The sequence below is a fragment of the Barbatula barbatula genome (genome assembly GCF_947034865.1).
Source record: "Barbatula barbatula genome assembly, chromosome: 5".
Taxonomy (NCBI): domain Eukaryota; kingdom Metazoa; phylum Chordata; class Actinopteri; order Cypriniformes; family Nemacheilidae; genus Barbatula; species Barbatula barbatula.
In genome coordinates, this window is record NC_136769.1 from 5,109,384 (window position 1) to 5,123,271 (window position 13,888).

General features: G+C 39.6%; 1 protein-coding gene across 5 annotated transcripts; it reads right to left on the bottom strand.

Annotated features, from left to right (window-relative positions):
• Positions 1-1,912: 1,912 nt before the first annotated feature.
• On the bottom strand, positions 1,913-13,453 carry tlcd4b (TLC domain containing 4b). Of its 5 annotated transcripts, none has more exons than XM_079456715.1 (7): positions 13,151-13,453; positions 11,754-11,906; positions 9,407-9,496; positions 6,716-6,774; positions 6,529-6,623; positions 6,071-6,144; positions 1,913-5,995 (listed from the first exon to the last, which is right to left on the bottom strand). In XM_079456715.1, exons 2-7 carry the CDS (start codon positions 11,897-11,899, stop codon positions 5,665-5,667), a joined length of 795 nt encoding a protein of 264 aa, XP_079312841.1. In that variant the 5' UTR covers positions 11,900-11,906; positions 13,151-13,453; the 3' UTR covers positions 1,913-5,664. The 5 variants fall into 5 exon arrangements, with proteins under 5 accessions (XP_079312841.1, XP_079312842.1, XP_079312843.1 ...); XM_079456716.1 differs by having other exon boundaries at positions 13,333-13,447; XM_079456717.1 differs by lacking the exon at positions 13,151-13,453 and adding an exon at positions 12,108-12,203.
• Positions 13,454-13,888: the final 435 nt, after the last annotated feature.

Sequence of the window (13,888 nt, forward strand, 5' to 3'; positions counted from 1 at the left end):
ATAATATTAATAATATTTAGGAGCGGTTCACTTTTTGTATCACTTTGTGATTTGTTTCTCAAAACTATTTTGAAAGTTGTATTGTGAGGTGAAATCATAGTCTCTGTGCTACCGTCCCGTAGCTCTTGCGAAAGTTAGTCGACAGAAAGACTGTTTGCTAAACAAACAGTCTGAAAGGATTTAACATTAACTTCTTGTTTCCATAAAAGCAATATCACGCAGTGTCAAGACACGTTTGCATGTATTATATCGTTTTTTTACCATGTTGTCAAACCTTTTCTAAAAGGAAGATTTCTAAAAAGCCAGACGGTAGGTTTATTCCAAATGTGCCAAAGTGTTGTGTGAAACACAAAAGAAGAAATTACGAGAAAAGTATCCATGCAATGGAAGTCAATGTGGCCCAATATTGTTTGGGAACCATCATTCTTCAAAATATCTTCTTCCACTCATACGTGCATTGAATGACACGAGAATGAGTAAATGATTAAAGAACATTCCCTTTAAGATCTTACTGAATGTCTCTTGTTCTTAAGATGTCTAAAAGAACACCAAAACACAGATTACGCAAACGATTTTTGCATAAACACAAGAGCATCAGCGTGTTTGTTGATTTTGATGAGCCGGAGAAAATAAAGCAGGGAGAAAAACTACGGCAAGGACCACCACCCTCCTCACAGGTTCCTTCTCTCCTTTTCGCCTATTTATGGTAGATGGTTCATTCAGCCCATGTGTATTACCGTTTACGCTTAACCCACCCTGTAATGACCGTTGTAAACAGTAAGATCAATCTACTCGATACCAGCGCGGTTCTTTACAATACGACCCTCAAACAACTCCCAATGCCTCGTAAATGATCATAGTGCGTCTGGAATGCAAATTGGCGTCTGGGAACAACTTCAGTATGAATGCTTCTACAAATCAAATGCAGGTTTTAGATTTGTGTGTGGTCAGTATGAACATCGGCATATCACCAAACAAACACATGGGTATTTGTCGAAGCATGTCATGGTTCGTCTTGCCATTAAAGGTAAAATGTATAGGAGCTCTGAGAAGTTATGAAAGTGTTATGAACACCGTTCTCCGACAAGTAACACGAAAGTGGGAAATATATACTCTGTGTGAGGCATAGAAATATCACAGCACGGACAGCAAAACTGCAGACGTGCGATATAGTGTTGTGTGTGTGGGTACCACAGGAGATTCAATGAGGCTCAGATGCATTGTGTGACCATGTTTGGTAAAAGCTATCCACACACACACACGGTCTGACCCAACCCATTGACCGTAAGTATATGCAGCATAGCCAGAACAAAGACACTCTCGCTCTCTTTTTATGATATTAATTGTCATCCACTCTCTGGATTAACTCTGAAAAATAAAGGTGCTTAAAAGGTTCTTCACAGCGATGCCATTGAAGAACCATTTTTGGTTCCATAAAGAACCATCTCTTTCTTACTTTCTTATAATGTAACCAGAAAAGGTTCTTCACGTGTTAAAGATTCTTTATAGCACCAAAAAACTTTTTTAAGTTAAAGTTCAAAATACATGTACAGATGTTACTGTTGTATTGCTTCAAAGTGAATATGAACTTGTTTTCTTTGCTGTATTTGAGGTCTGATCAAATACACAGCATCCTTTCTGTTATCTTGACCTGTTTCTCCCGTTTTCATTTTCTGCAAATAAATGCATATAGAAACAATTTTTAAAATCTCAGATTTGGGAGAAACACAGAATTAATCGAAAATTATAATTTTACCTAAACAAATAAATAGGCTAGTAAATTGTCTAAAATTTTTCCACGGCTGTATTTACTCCACTAGACGAAAAAGACAAATTTTTATAACAATGTTTTTTATCCTAACATTTGATCTTCTGTGTCAAACCCAGACTAAAGTCTCAAGCATCACAGTTTGATTTCCATCATTTATTTCCCTATGATTTCAGTTTTTGACATGGTATTACTCAGTCAATATTAGATGCTCTTTACATTAGGTTGAATTCTTTTGGGTACAGAACAGCAAATCACAAAAACGTGACTTAAGCTGGATTTTAACCGGCATGGTTAAATATTTAGCAAATCCTTTCTACAGTAATTTTTCAGCATTACTGGTCAGCAGCATGTAGTAAAACTCAACCCTATATGTAAAACAAGGCTTATTTGAAAGCAAACTTGAATGAATCTTTAGTTAATGCCTAGAATTAGCAAAAAGCTGCAATGTCAACAGAAAAATACCAAAAAATGTCCAAACATCCAGCTGAAGAGCCAAAACACAACATTTACCCCAAGAGCCAAATGTCCATTCAAAACGGACATTAAACAATCAAATGCAAAAAAAAATTTAATCTGCAAGGCTCAAGATGATATCATAACATGTTCGTTTCATTACCTCAAAAACGAAAAGCTTTCAGTCAATGATGAAAACCTAAAAGATGATCCAAAACAAAGACAGGTAATCACTTTAGTTTGTCTATAATCTCAAGTTTATACATGAACATATCTCATGATTTGACCACTGCTAGGACGATATTATTATCTGTAATTCTTGTCATCCGTTGATTTTAAAGTACATGACACAGGTGCTATAAGACCCCTGAATGTTGATTTTCACATGAAGATTTCCAAAGACAATTGGAATTATAACACAGTAATGTGTTTAAAAAAAAGTAAAATCAAAATCAAAAGATCAGGGCAAAAACTGAACTACAGTTTAACAGTTATTCAACAGTTGAGACTTCCAGTTAAAGATTGAATTCATGATTCTATAAATACATCATCAACACTGGCACGGAGAATTGCACATAGTAAATTACAGTTATTCTATCGAAAACTCGACTACCTATAAAAAAGGCTGACAGCAAAAGAGAGAAACACTTGGACAGGAAGAAAAGGCTGGACAGGTGAAAAAGTCACTCATATGGTAGATTATCATCACTCTTGGATATTCAACTGGGGTCTCTTGTCATTAGTGTTCTGAAATTAAACGGCTCAATGGAAATTTAAAATGCATGCGGTTTCAGTGTTTTTGTTTTTAATAAAAATGTTTGTGATGTGTTTTGCCGGTTGCCATTTTCAAAATCATCTTCAAACATCTTGAGTTGTGATTATCATAAATACTGTAGACGGGGTCTATCACACAACTGGCCGAGAGCATCGATCCGAAGATGATGACCTGGTGCAGCAGAGATTACCACGAGGTTGTGGGCAAGTCTTTGTAAACAATGTTACATTGACTTAAATCTAAGACTTTCTACGTATTTCTGCATATTTCTATTTCACATCCTCCCAAACTGTAGTGAGTGTAGTTCGCAAGCCCTCCGCTTTTACTAAACCCGAGACCTGAACTTCAGCTTCAGTGTTTTGAACGTAAGTGTGCTAACTCTACAGTGGCTTGAAAAGTGTTTTACATGAATCATTTACCATTAACATCTATGCATTATGCTATCTGGGTTTGGAGCCGTTACTAACCTTACAGCTTATATAGCGAGAGACTGCATGACTGATCTTTTCTTTTCTGTAAACAAATGTTTTATTGCCATTTACATTTTTGATTTGGAGTATCATCACTTAAAGGGATAGTTTACACAGAAATGAAAACTATTTACTTACCTTCGAGTCGTTTCGAACTAGGGAGGTCAATCGATTAATCGCATCCAGAATAAAAGGTTGTGTTTACATAATACATGTCTGTTTACTTTGCATATTCATTTTGTACATATTTGGAAAATATCAGTATGTTTTTGTATGCGTTCAACTAATATGCACAGTGCACAGACATTCAGCATATTACGTAAACACAAACTTTTATTCTGGAAGCGATTAATCGCGATTAATCATTTTAAACCTGTATGATTTTCTTTCTTTTCAGAACTCAAATAAATATATTTTGAAGAATGTGGGAAACCAAACATTTCTGGGTCGCTATTTAATAACCTCGGTAGTTTTTATTCGACGATGGTAGTCAATAGTGACCCAGAACTGTTTGGTTATATTCATTCTTTCAAATCATTTAAATTTTTGGCTGAACTTTTCCTTTAAATTCTTCATTTAACTTTCTGTTGATTTTGGTTAGCCCTCAAAAGACAATACTAGTCTAATGCGAAGGACGGCCGGTCCCTGAAGAACAATATGTTGTCAAAACCACAAAGGCATCCGATTGTGCAATTGTGTGGATGTTGTTTTGTACCACAGAGGCAAGACGTATTAAAATTTTATTTCTATAAACATGAAGGTTGCAGCTAATTTTCGGCATAATAACTAGCTATAATGACATGACCAAATGTCCATTTCTTCTCGAAAATACATTTCTACTGTCACAGCTTTACGTTTTCAAGGTGTGGAGGAGTATTTGGTAACTCAGAATTCTGTACGTAAGGCAAAAAAAAGACGTTTCCAAACATTTTACCCACCAGTCCCTCCCAACCAAAAGGGCCACATTCTTTGTAAGCAGGACCCTCTGGTAGATACTAAGATGAAACAACATGAAATTTGGAGGCGTACCTGATTATTAGAAGAGAAACGCTAGCTCCAAATACAGAGACTTACTCTTATCCAATACTTGGCAGGAAAAGGTAATGCATATATTTATACATGTATATATATCATAAAGTGTATCGTAATACCACAGAACAAATAAATATCAGCTGTAAATCATGTTCAGGAGGAGCATGACAGCAGCATTCAACATCATGACGCATGCCAACACCTAAAGGACGGGAAACGTCTTACACAGTGAAAACACACTTCCATTTGGCAGAGAAAAAGAAACAGACGCGGGAGAACGAGATCAAGTCATGTTCGCTATGCTCTTCATGAGTTGGAAACAATGCCTGCGGATCATCGGCTTGTCCGAAAAGACAAGCAAACAGAAAAGGTGAAAGAAAAACTTAGGAACTGCAAAGGCCTTGTGAGAAACGGATGCAAATATAACTCAAATACTGACTGTCAAGTCAGAGACAGCATGCACACTATCCACCATCAGCATCACATTGATATTCTTCATATAACGTAGTCATACAGCGAAGCAAAGTAAAAAAAAAAGAACCTCTATAATAGCAAAGTTTGAGTGTCTGACTGTCCTTTAATGAAGCGGTTCATGATTCTTGCAGAGGGGTATAAAAATCAGCTTGTGCTTGAGACGGAGGTAGAGGTAGATCTGTGGTTTCGCGAGTCTTGCAACCGGTCAGACTGAACTGGCAATGTAGATTTGACATGAGACTGAATGCAGTCGAGTAGCACTTCTGGTTGTCCAGTGAAGGTTTGGGCATCAGTCATTCAAAGAACGTGGAGTTGAGGACGTCCACAGAGGACCTGAGACACTAAGCGTGGGTGTGAGGTCACGTGTCACCAGAAAAAACAAGGTTCTCAAGGCGACCACAGTCGAAGAATCGAAGGCCGGAAGCTTTAAAATGGAGATGTGATGGACATCTGCTCGTGCTTGGAGGCACTTAAGGCCTTTGGTTGTGTTTGACTCTTAACAGGTAAGTTTGTTTGCTCCACTTTTAGACTTTCGTCTGAACACCGGGATAACATTCTCTCCTCTCTGCCTCGGTTTACGAGAGCACTTCAGTTCAATAACATGAAAATAACTTTTATCCCGGTATACGTTTATTCATCTGGAAGTCATTATTGCTGACAGGTTCCTCCCCCGTAGTCCCAACGCTAGCTCAGTCTGTGTGGTTGTTCATGTCATTGGACTTTCTGGAGTCTGTCTTGCCGCCCTTCAGCTTGCCTTTGATGACCTTGTAGCAGCCTCGGGCGATTTTGTACATCCAGATTGTGTTTAGGATGTCCAGACAAATGCAGGAGACAATCCAAGCCACCTGAGCACTGAGACCCAGCCTCTCGAATTCCGGCGTGCCGAACGTTCCGAACACCTTCGCCCAGTACGGGGGCATCACGGCGATGCGGACGAGGAAGAACACGATCGCCATGACGATGCCATTGATGACGACCAGCGGATGAGTACGGGGGTGTGACAGCGCTTCGAAAAACCACCTGCGTCGAGAAACGGATGAAATGAGAAGTGATCTGGCACGTGTTGGGGAAGGATCGAGTGGCTGTGAATCTCACCTTTGATTGACGAACGGTGTCGACAATTCGGAAATCAGCCGGAAGTTTGCGAAATAAGGAAGCAGTCCGCGTGTCTGTTTGAGAAGAAGTCACAAAGAGTGTTTTGGTCAGTCATGTGACGGACAAAAAGAATAAGACTTAAACAGACTTAAGTAGTTGCTAATAACTTTTTTAAAGAGTTATTTAAAAAATAGGATTGAAATAAACTTGAGCTAAACAATTAGCTTATAACCTGTGTTGCCTAAGAGTAAAATCTTATTTTTAAAGCGCTATTTAACAATATTATACATTTTTGCAAATCTACCACCTTGCCCACCGCATCACAAACAGGACACAGACAAGAAGAAATACTTTTAATGTTACTAAATCCAGGGTTTGCTGTGGGGAAATTTCCCAAATCCGCCCTTGAAGGTAGCATAAATATTCCCAATGCCTTTTGAAACTTTTCATGCACTTACCAGCACATATCCATAAGCATAGAGCGCCGCCAAGTGGTGACAGATGAAAAATGGGTCTCCCATGGTGCTCCAGTTACAAGCCAAAAGCCAAAGGTCTGAGAGACAAATGGAAAAATGTGTAGATCTGGAATACATAATCCGTGTTAAATCTGTTTAATAGACAGGAGAAAACCAGCAATGTTCATACCGTAGAAGAGATAGCCACAGGTGATAGCCACATTCAGCTTCACCAAGTTAGGATCTCCCCTGAAAAGAAAAACAGCGTTCAGATAGCATAACACGCACACAGACAAAGGCAGTGAATCAGCAATGAAAGTGTGTGCTCTAATAAAAGCTTTAAAGGGACAGTTCACCACAAAAACAACCGGACAACAGCAGTACCCATTGACCTGCATTGGTTTTGTGTCCATCCAAAAATGAATGAGTACCGCCGTTGTTCCGATACCAACATTCTTCAAAATATCTTCTTTTGTGTTCTGCAGAAGAAAGAAATTCATACAGGTTTGAATTGACAAGTGTCATGTTTGGGTGAACTATCCATTTAAGTGTTTTTTTCTTGAAAATGTCATTTGTGAACGTTACCACCTGTTAAAATTGCTCTGAAGTGCAGACAGAGGCATGCAAAGCCGACACGGGTTACTGAGAGTAAATGGGTGGGGCGTTGATATTGAGTTATTTATTACAGAAAATTATTTTCAACTGCAGACTGATCTTTAAAAGAGAACTGAAACCATTGATGCGATTTTGTACATGAACAGCCTAGTAACTGCTACAATCAACTATTAAAATGCTACACGTTAATGTTATTATTAAAAAAAATTATACACAATATAATAAAAAGCCAGATTGCCGAAAAAAACCTACAGCTGGTAGGAAAGTCCAGAAATGGATGGCGTGAATACGCTCTTCAGAATCAAGCACAGAATGACGAGCAACAAAGTCGCAGAAACTGTTTGAAGAAATGTGACTTTCGTCAAATATAAAAACAAGTTCGAACAACCCTCAAAGATGCCCTAGCAACCACTCAGAACACCTTAGCAACTGCATCACCTCCTCTCGAGAAACCCTTCATTTACGAATGATGAATAACCATGTTAAATATCTTTACACAAGCCTCGGTTACAGTAAGACACCATGAGAAGCTTGATGGACAAAGTCAAGCGTGTGTATCTTTTTCAGGTTATTGATACAGACTGAGCGCAGGTGTTCAGCGGCAGACGTACTGTATGTCTAGTGTTTGCGAAACCAGAGCTCAGAAACGAGTCCTTGCAGCATCTCTCACACACACGGGAGGTTCAGTAACCCCGCGTGACATCACAGGCTCATTTATCAAACACCTGAACCAGCACTGCTCAAGTTTAATGTCACAATTTCACTTTGGAATCGATGCAAATACTTTTCCTCAACCAATCGATCTAATATAGAGGTTTAAGCCAAATGCGTAAAAGAAACTAAATAAATGTTACCATTTACACAAAACAACCCGGTCGAATGAACGAAAGATTAGATTTTATTCTATAGGTCATCAAAATTAATCTTATCTATTGCTCTATTGAGTTAAGTGATAACTCTAACATCACTTGTGAGTGAGATAAACATTTTAGGCCAGAGTTCACATGAATGGGCGATCACCATTAATAGGACGCGACTAATCAAGTTTCGTCAACTTTGATCTAATTCAGAGTTTGTAAGCAAGTCGAAGAGACAAAGAAAAACGACTCGCAGAACAGAAGATAAACTTATAAAGAAGTTTCGAAAAAGCATGAAGCATGGGCACGAAACACAAGATCACACAAAACCTGTAAATGACTCTTACATCAGTGGAACACAAAAGACGATATTTTGAAAAATGTCTCAAGTGGTTTTGTGTTCATACAATGGAAGTGGCAAATATCTTCTTTTGTGTTCTGCAGAAGAAAGAAACTCATACAGGTTTGGAATGACGTGAGGGTGAATAAACGATTTTGGGGTGAACCATCCCTTTAATAACATGTTGTTGTTAGGTCATCACAGGTCGATAAACATAAGGGGTAAGAGTGGATTCTGGCCGAAACAGTTCTTGTGACAGTGAAAGGGAGAAAGACAGAGGATATCAAAGGAGAAGGAGGCCTAAAGGAGTGTCACATGACCCAAGGAGGTTTAGGGGGGTGGTCTGCAGTTTCCTGTTGAAAGGCGCTTTGTTGGCAAGACTAAAACTGAGGGGGAGAGGGCAAGAAACCGACAGAGACGGATAGAATCTGTATTAGACAACAGTAACTGTAATATAATGTTACAAAAAGACATGTGTATATACAGGAGTGAGGGGACTAGAGAAATGAGAGAGAGAGAGAGAGAGAGAGAGAGAGAGAGAGAACTGTATTTTCACACCTACAGCCACGGACAGCCAAAACGCATTTATTTTGCGTTTTCAGAAACCGGAAGCCGGTGTAAAACGCCTCTTAAATACCTCCGATGAAAAGGAACGAGCAAATTACTAATGGAAGCATCGCCATTGAGAAACACCAAAAGAAGAAGAGATTAATCTGAAAAGACGCTGAGAAAGCAAAGAAAGGCAGACTGTTCCGAAACCCGCTGCTCGCCATCTGCCTCCGATCAGACAGCTTTGCGTCTGCAGGCTCTTGAGGTTTGGGAACAGAGCTCTCTACAGAACAGAAGAGGTGACAACCAGTGAAGACAAGTTACCATTTTCACCTTCAGGATGCAAAGATGCAGACCAGACAGGCAGCAGGCAGAAAAGGAAAGAAAACAAGAAAAGGAAAGTAAAGACGACGAATGAGACAGCAGATCTGAGCAGACAGTTCATTGTAATGAAAAATATCACACGGCCTCAAAACATGCATGACGGTGAAAGGACGCGTTCGCACTCTCGCCGTCTTACCACACTGGATCTTCGTTGACGGCATCGTCGTACCAGAGGATATAGAGACAGAACAGCCCCACGATCAACGCGTGGACGGTGGACACCAGCCTGAGGACACAAAAACAACAGCGTCGTTGACAGACAGATTTAACATCAAAAGTGTCTTATTGTTTAAATCTTAGAGGTGTAATCGTATGATCAGCTCAAGATTACACAATACTGAATGGAATGGTGCGGAGATGACCTGTTTTTGTAGGCTAACCCAGAAGTTAGTGCCGCGCTAGTTCTCCCCTTAGATGTTTGGAAGATTGCAAAAAATAAGCTCTGTGATTAACCAGGTTTATAATATTTACACGGTTTGTCTATCAGGATCATCTTTACAAATCAACGCAACATTTGTTACTTTTGTAGCTTTTAGCAACTTGTTAGCAACCCCCGATTTTAAGACACGTTAAAGCTTTAAATAATCACGAGCGGATTTTAACTGGTGTGTTTTATGTCAAAGATTCAAAAGTGAAAATATTAAGAGGCATTGTTAAGCTACAGGTCTTATATTATTTATCAGAAACCCATTCAAAAAATCACAGACTTTGGAGCGATTGAACCGGAGGTGCTAAAATGCTAACTCGCTTCCGGTGTTCACATACAAAAATACGCCATCTCCGAGGTACTCTATAGACATACAAATAAAGAAATAAAATTAAGATTTTACAGTTTTATTTCTGAAACATTAATAGTTTATAATAATAATAAAAAATGTGTTGTACATTCCATAAGTTAGAGATTTGACAACATTCAAGGTCAAACTGAACATTCTGCGTGAAAATGAATTAACTGAAGATATTTATAAGTGAATATATAAACGTGAACGTTAGGGAAAGAATTTAAGAATTTTGTATGAATTCTTTCACAAATGAAGAACTTTATAGAGCAGTCAAAGCACAAAAACGAAATGCACATACGTGTTGATGTAGATCATGTGTTGTAAATATAGTTAAACAGACGTGATACTCAGCAAAGAATTTAAAACAAATAATATATAAAATATGATCCATTTAAAATAAATATTGATATAAATTAAATAAAAAATACTAACTTATTTAACTTATTTTTTGTCTCACATCCCACAATACATCCGTACACCCTGATTTGATTAATATTGGATCTTCTACATTAGACTTACTTTCATAACAATATTTATTTTCCTAAGAGTTATTGTATAACTCGCACACTGCACAGACAGCAAATCTGCATTAGCTGATATCACAACACTGACAGAGTAAGAAGGAGTTTCTTGTACGAAATGTACGTTTTGTAGATAATTTTATGATTCTATCTCACATGGATCCAGGCATTGCAGATATGGCCGATCGCTGTGGTGCATGTACGGATGAAATGACTTGTACGGTCTATCTATGGAGGGTTGACCTTTGTATCTGCTTGTATCAGCACGTAAACCCTCATTGTCATTCTATAGCCATTCTATCTCCAGCAGGGTAGGGAGAACTGACTGTAATAGTCATAAATCAGAATTTAGCTTTTACATTGTTGACTTAAAATCGAATATTTTCTTCGTCAAAACAAGATATTTATGCATAGTGTACGGCGTGTCTAAAACAATGAAATCATTGTGCGTTTAGCCCTGATTGCATAATCGTTCCAGGTATTTTACAGATTTCCTAACAAAAAGACGCAAGGTCGACATTATCCCGGTTCAAACGATTACAGAGGTGATTAGACTAAAGTGCCATTTAACCGCATTTCACAATGCAGTACAGAGATCACTAACCTCTCTCGAGTTGAGCTGTACTCAAGTACTACACCGTATTCTGACAGATACAGTATATGACGTTTGTTTGTTGTCTTAAGAACTATAAACTGTAAATATCTCTACCTGTGCAATACTAAAATCCTCTTTTAAAGTCATTACATTTAGTCAGTATTGAAAGGTCCTAGGTGGAGTTTTTAAAGGATCTATTGTCAAAAATGTATCATAATATTCATAATTATGTCTTCAGATGTGTATTATGACCTTTCATAATGAAGCGTTATGTTTTTGTTACCTTCATATTTCTATCTAAATACAACGCGGGTCCCCTTAGAATTCACCATGTTATTTCTACAGTGGCCCTAAACGGACAAACTGAGACAGACTGAGCGCGTTTTGTAAATACGTCATCTCTTTCGGCAAAAAAGTAAAAATCTTAGTCGTGTGTCAGCCACCGTAGTGCAATGGAGGGGTGGTGTGAGCCGTTGGTTGCCATTTGCAACCTCACCACTAGTTGCCGCTAAATTTCATACAACGGACATTTAAAAGCATGTCAAGCGTGTACATTTTATCCGCGTCTCGGTGGGAGTCTGGTACCTGGAGTTCCAGTCGTTGAGTTTGTGGGGTGGTAATCTCCCGTAACCCTGCGTGAAGTTGGAGGACAGAACCGGACTGACGCAGGAGAAGAACAGCTGAAAGCCCACGAAGCTGCCGGTCACCACATACACCTCTCTCATATCCATCTCTCACCTGGGACAAATACAAAAACACACCTGTCAAATCCATCTCTCGATTCGTTGACAAGATTCTCAAAACTGATTCACAAATGAAACGTCAATGATTCTCTCGGACTCAGAAACGCCTTTTTCCAAGAGCTGCTGCTACACGGTTACATCTTTCTGAATGTCAATAAACACTGTCTCAACATTTCATTTTTCTTTCGATACATACGTTTCAAAACAACGAAAACAATAATGCTTTCATGTTTTGTAGGACTACAGCAAGCATGCCCTTCTTTGAGTCTGTATTGCAAAACTGCTCTTGATCAGAGCCTACCACACAAACAATGGGATATACAGCACTAATCCCACCAAAAATGCGAGCAAACACACACCCCTGCATCATACAACAAAGCTTTCAGATTAATAATTAATACAAGCACCGACAGACAGGCAGGAAACGCAAGACATCGATTGAAGAGTTAAGCAGATGTGGTCATGTGCACAGTTATCTGTGTAATGTCATTATTTCATCTCGTAACACAGCATTTTAACGCATGATCTAGTCTCAGATGAATTGTAGAGGGCACATATGACACAAACTGCACTGGATCGGTGTTTGCTTTAAGAAACACTGCAGGGAAATGTGGGAACCTCTCTACAACATATATCCAACCTCTACACAACCAAAGACCGCCGGGGAAATGTTGAATGAAACCATGATACGACAACATCAGGATATTTAAAGGACCCCAACATCCAATAAATCACATTGACCACCTCATGCTCACAACAATTTGTCACTCCACCATGACACGAGGGATTAAAATAGCAAACTGTATGAATGACACCAATGACAGTGCAACATGAATACACACAAAAACAACAAGACCGAGCTTTTGTTGTAGATGGGAACCCGTAAGAACACTGTATTTTAGGGAATTGTTTGTAAGTGGTGTAACAGCAATAACGACTCACATTAAATTAAAACGTTCCCGCGATCTTCAAGAAAATAAATGTTTGCACAACGTTGTTCTCAAAGTCGCGCAACAATAACAATACGACCCGCGCATGCGCAGTGCGTAAAGACATGGTTACATTCTGCACACGTATCGAGCCGACCGAGGGGCTCGAGCAACTGCGCCGCAGCGCATTGAAGTTTCTCCATTCATCTCTAACAATGGTGCAGTCGTGCCACGTAAATGACAATAAACGCGGCAGGTGCGGGCGAGCGACGTTGCTTAACGTGATTAAGCACTTAACGGTTTATTTTACCTGATAAGTGTCGCATAGGTGTGAGAAAACGCGTCTGGATCACGTCGTCTTCTTTATTCCCAACACAAAACCGGCGCGGCTCGATGGCGACCGGCTCGTCCACGCACTGGCTTTAAAAGCGCGCGTCCTGCGTGGAGCGCTCGCGGAAAAACCGAACCTCCGACGGCGATGACATTTCCCACCTTCACAAACGCGATGGGACGTCGCGAACCTGCGCGGTGCTTCGATCCGAACCCCTCATTTCTCTACCGCGTATTGACAGATAACGTTCGCTGTTGACGTCAGCTCGCGTGCCCCGCCTACTCTCCTCCCCCGCGCACGCCTCTTTGTCGGGCCACGCCTCCCACTTCCGACACAGGACGCGTTAGCCATCACTTGTAGCCGAGCAAACACTTTTTCTAGCAGTGTTTTTTTACTTTACTTTGCGAGGCACGATACATGTTTACGCACAAGCTGTACCTTGTATACATTTGACACGTGGCATTCAATGCACAAGTGAACAAGATGAGCCATGTAGGACAAGTATGCAGGGGCGCGTGTCCGCATGAGACGTCGGTATGCTGACCAGGGTCAGGCGTTGTGCAATACTGACCTCTGGATGATAAAAACACCCCTCGTGTTTTTGTTATGATGGTTTAAATCTAGAAAGGAAATGCCGTAGTGTACAAACGACATTCTCTTGCTCAACTATTAACCATAATATTTGGAAACTTAATCAGTGCTAATAATAAACAGAAC

What these genes read in the sequence shown, in the direction of transcription:
- tlcd4b (XM_079456715.1), bottom strand. Translation starts at nt 11,899, where the DNA reads ATGGATATGAGAGAGGTGTATGTGGTGACCGGCAGCTTCGTGGGCTTT. An exon ending in CTCAACGACTGGAACTCCAG is followed by an intron (nt 9,497 to 11,753) that starts GTACCAGACTCC and finishes TTGTGTCCTCAG; the next exon opens with GCTGGTGTCCACCGTCCACG. An exon ending in CTGTGGCTATCTCTTCTACG is followed by an intron (nt 6,624 to 6,715) that starts GTATGAACATTG and finishes TTTGTCTCTCAG; the next exon opens with ACCTTTGGCTTTTGGCTTGT.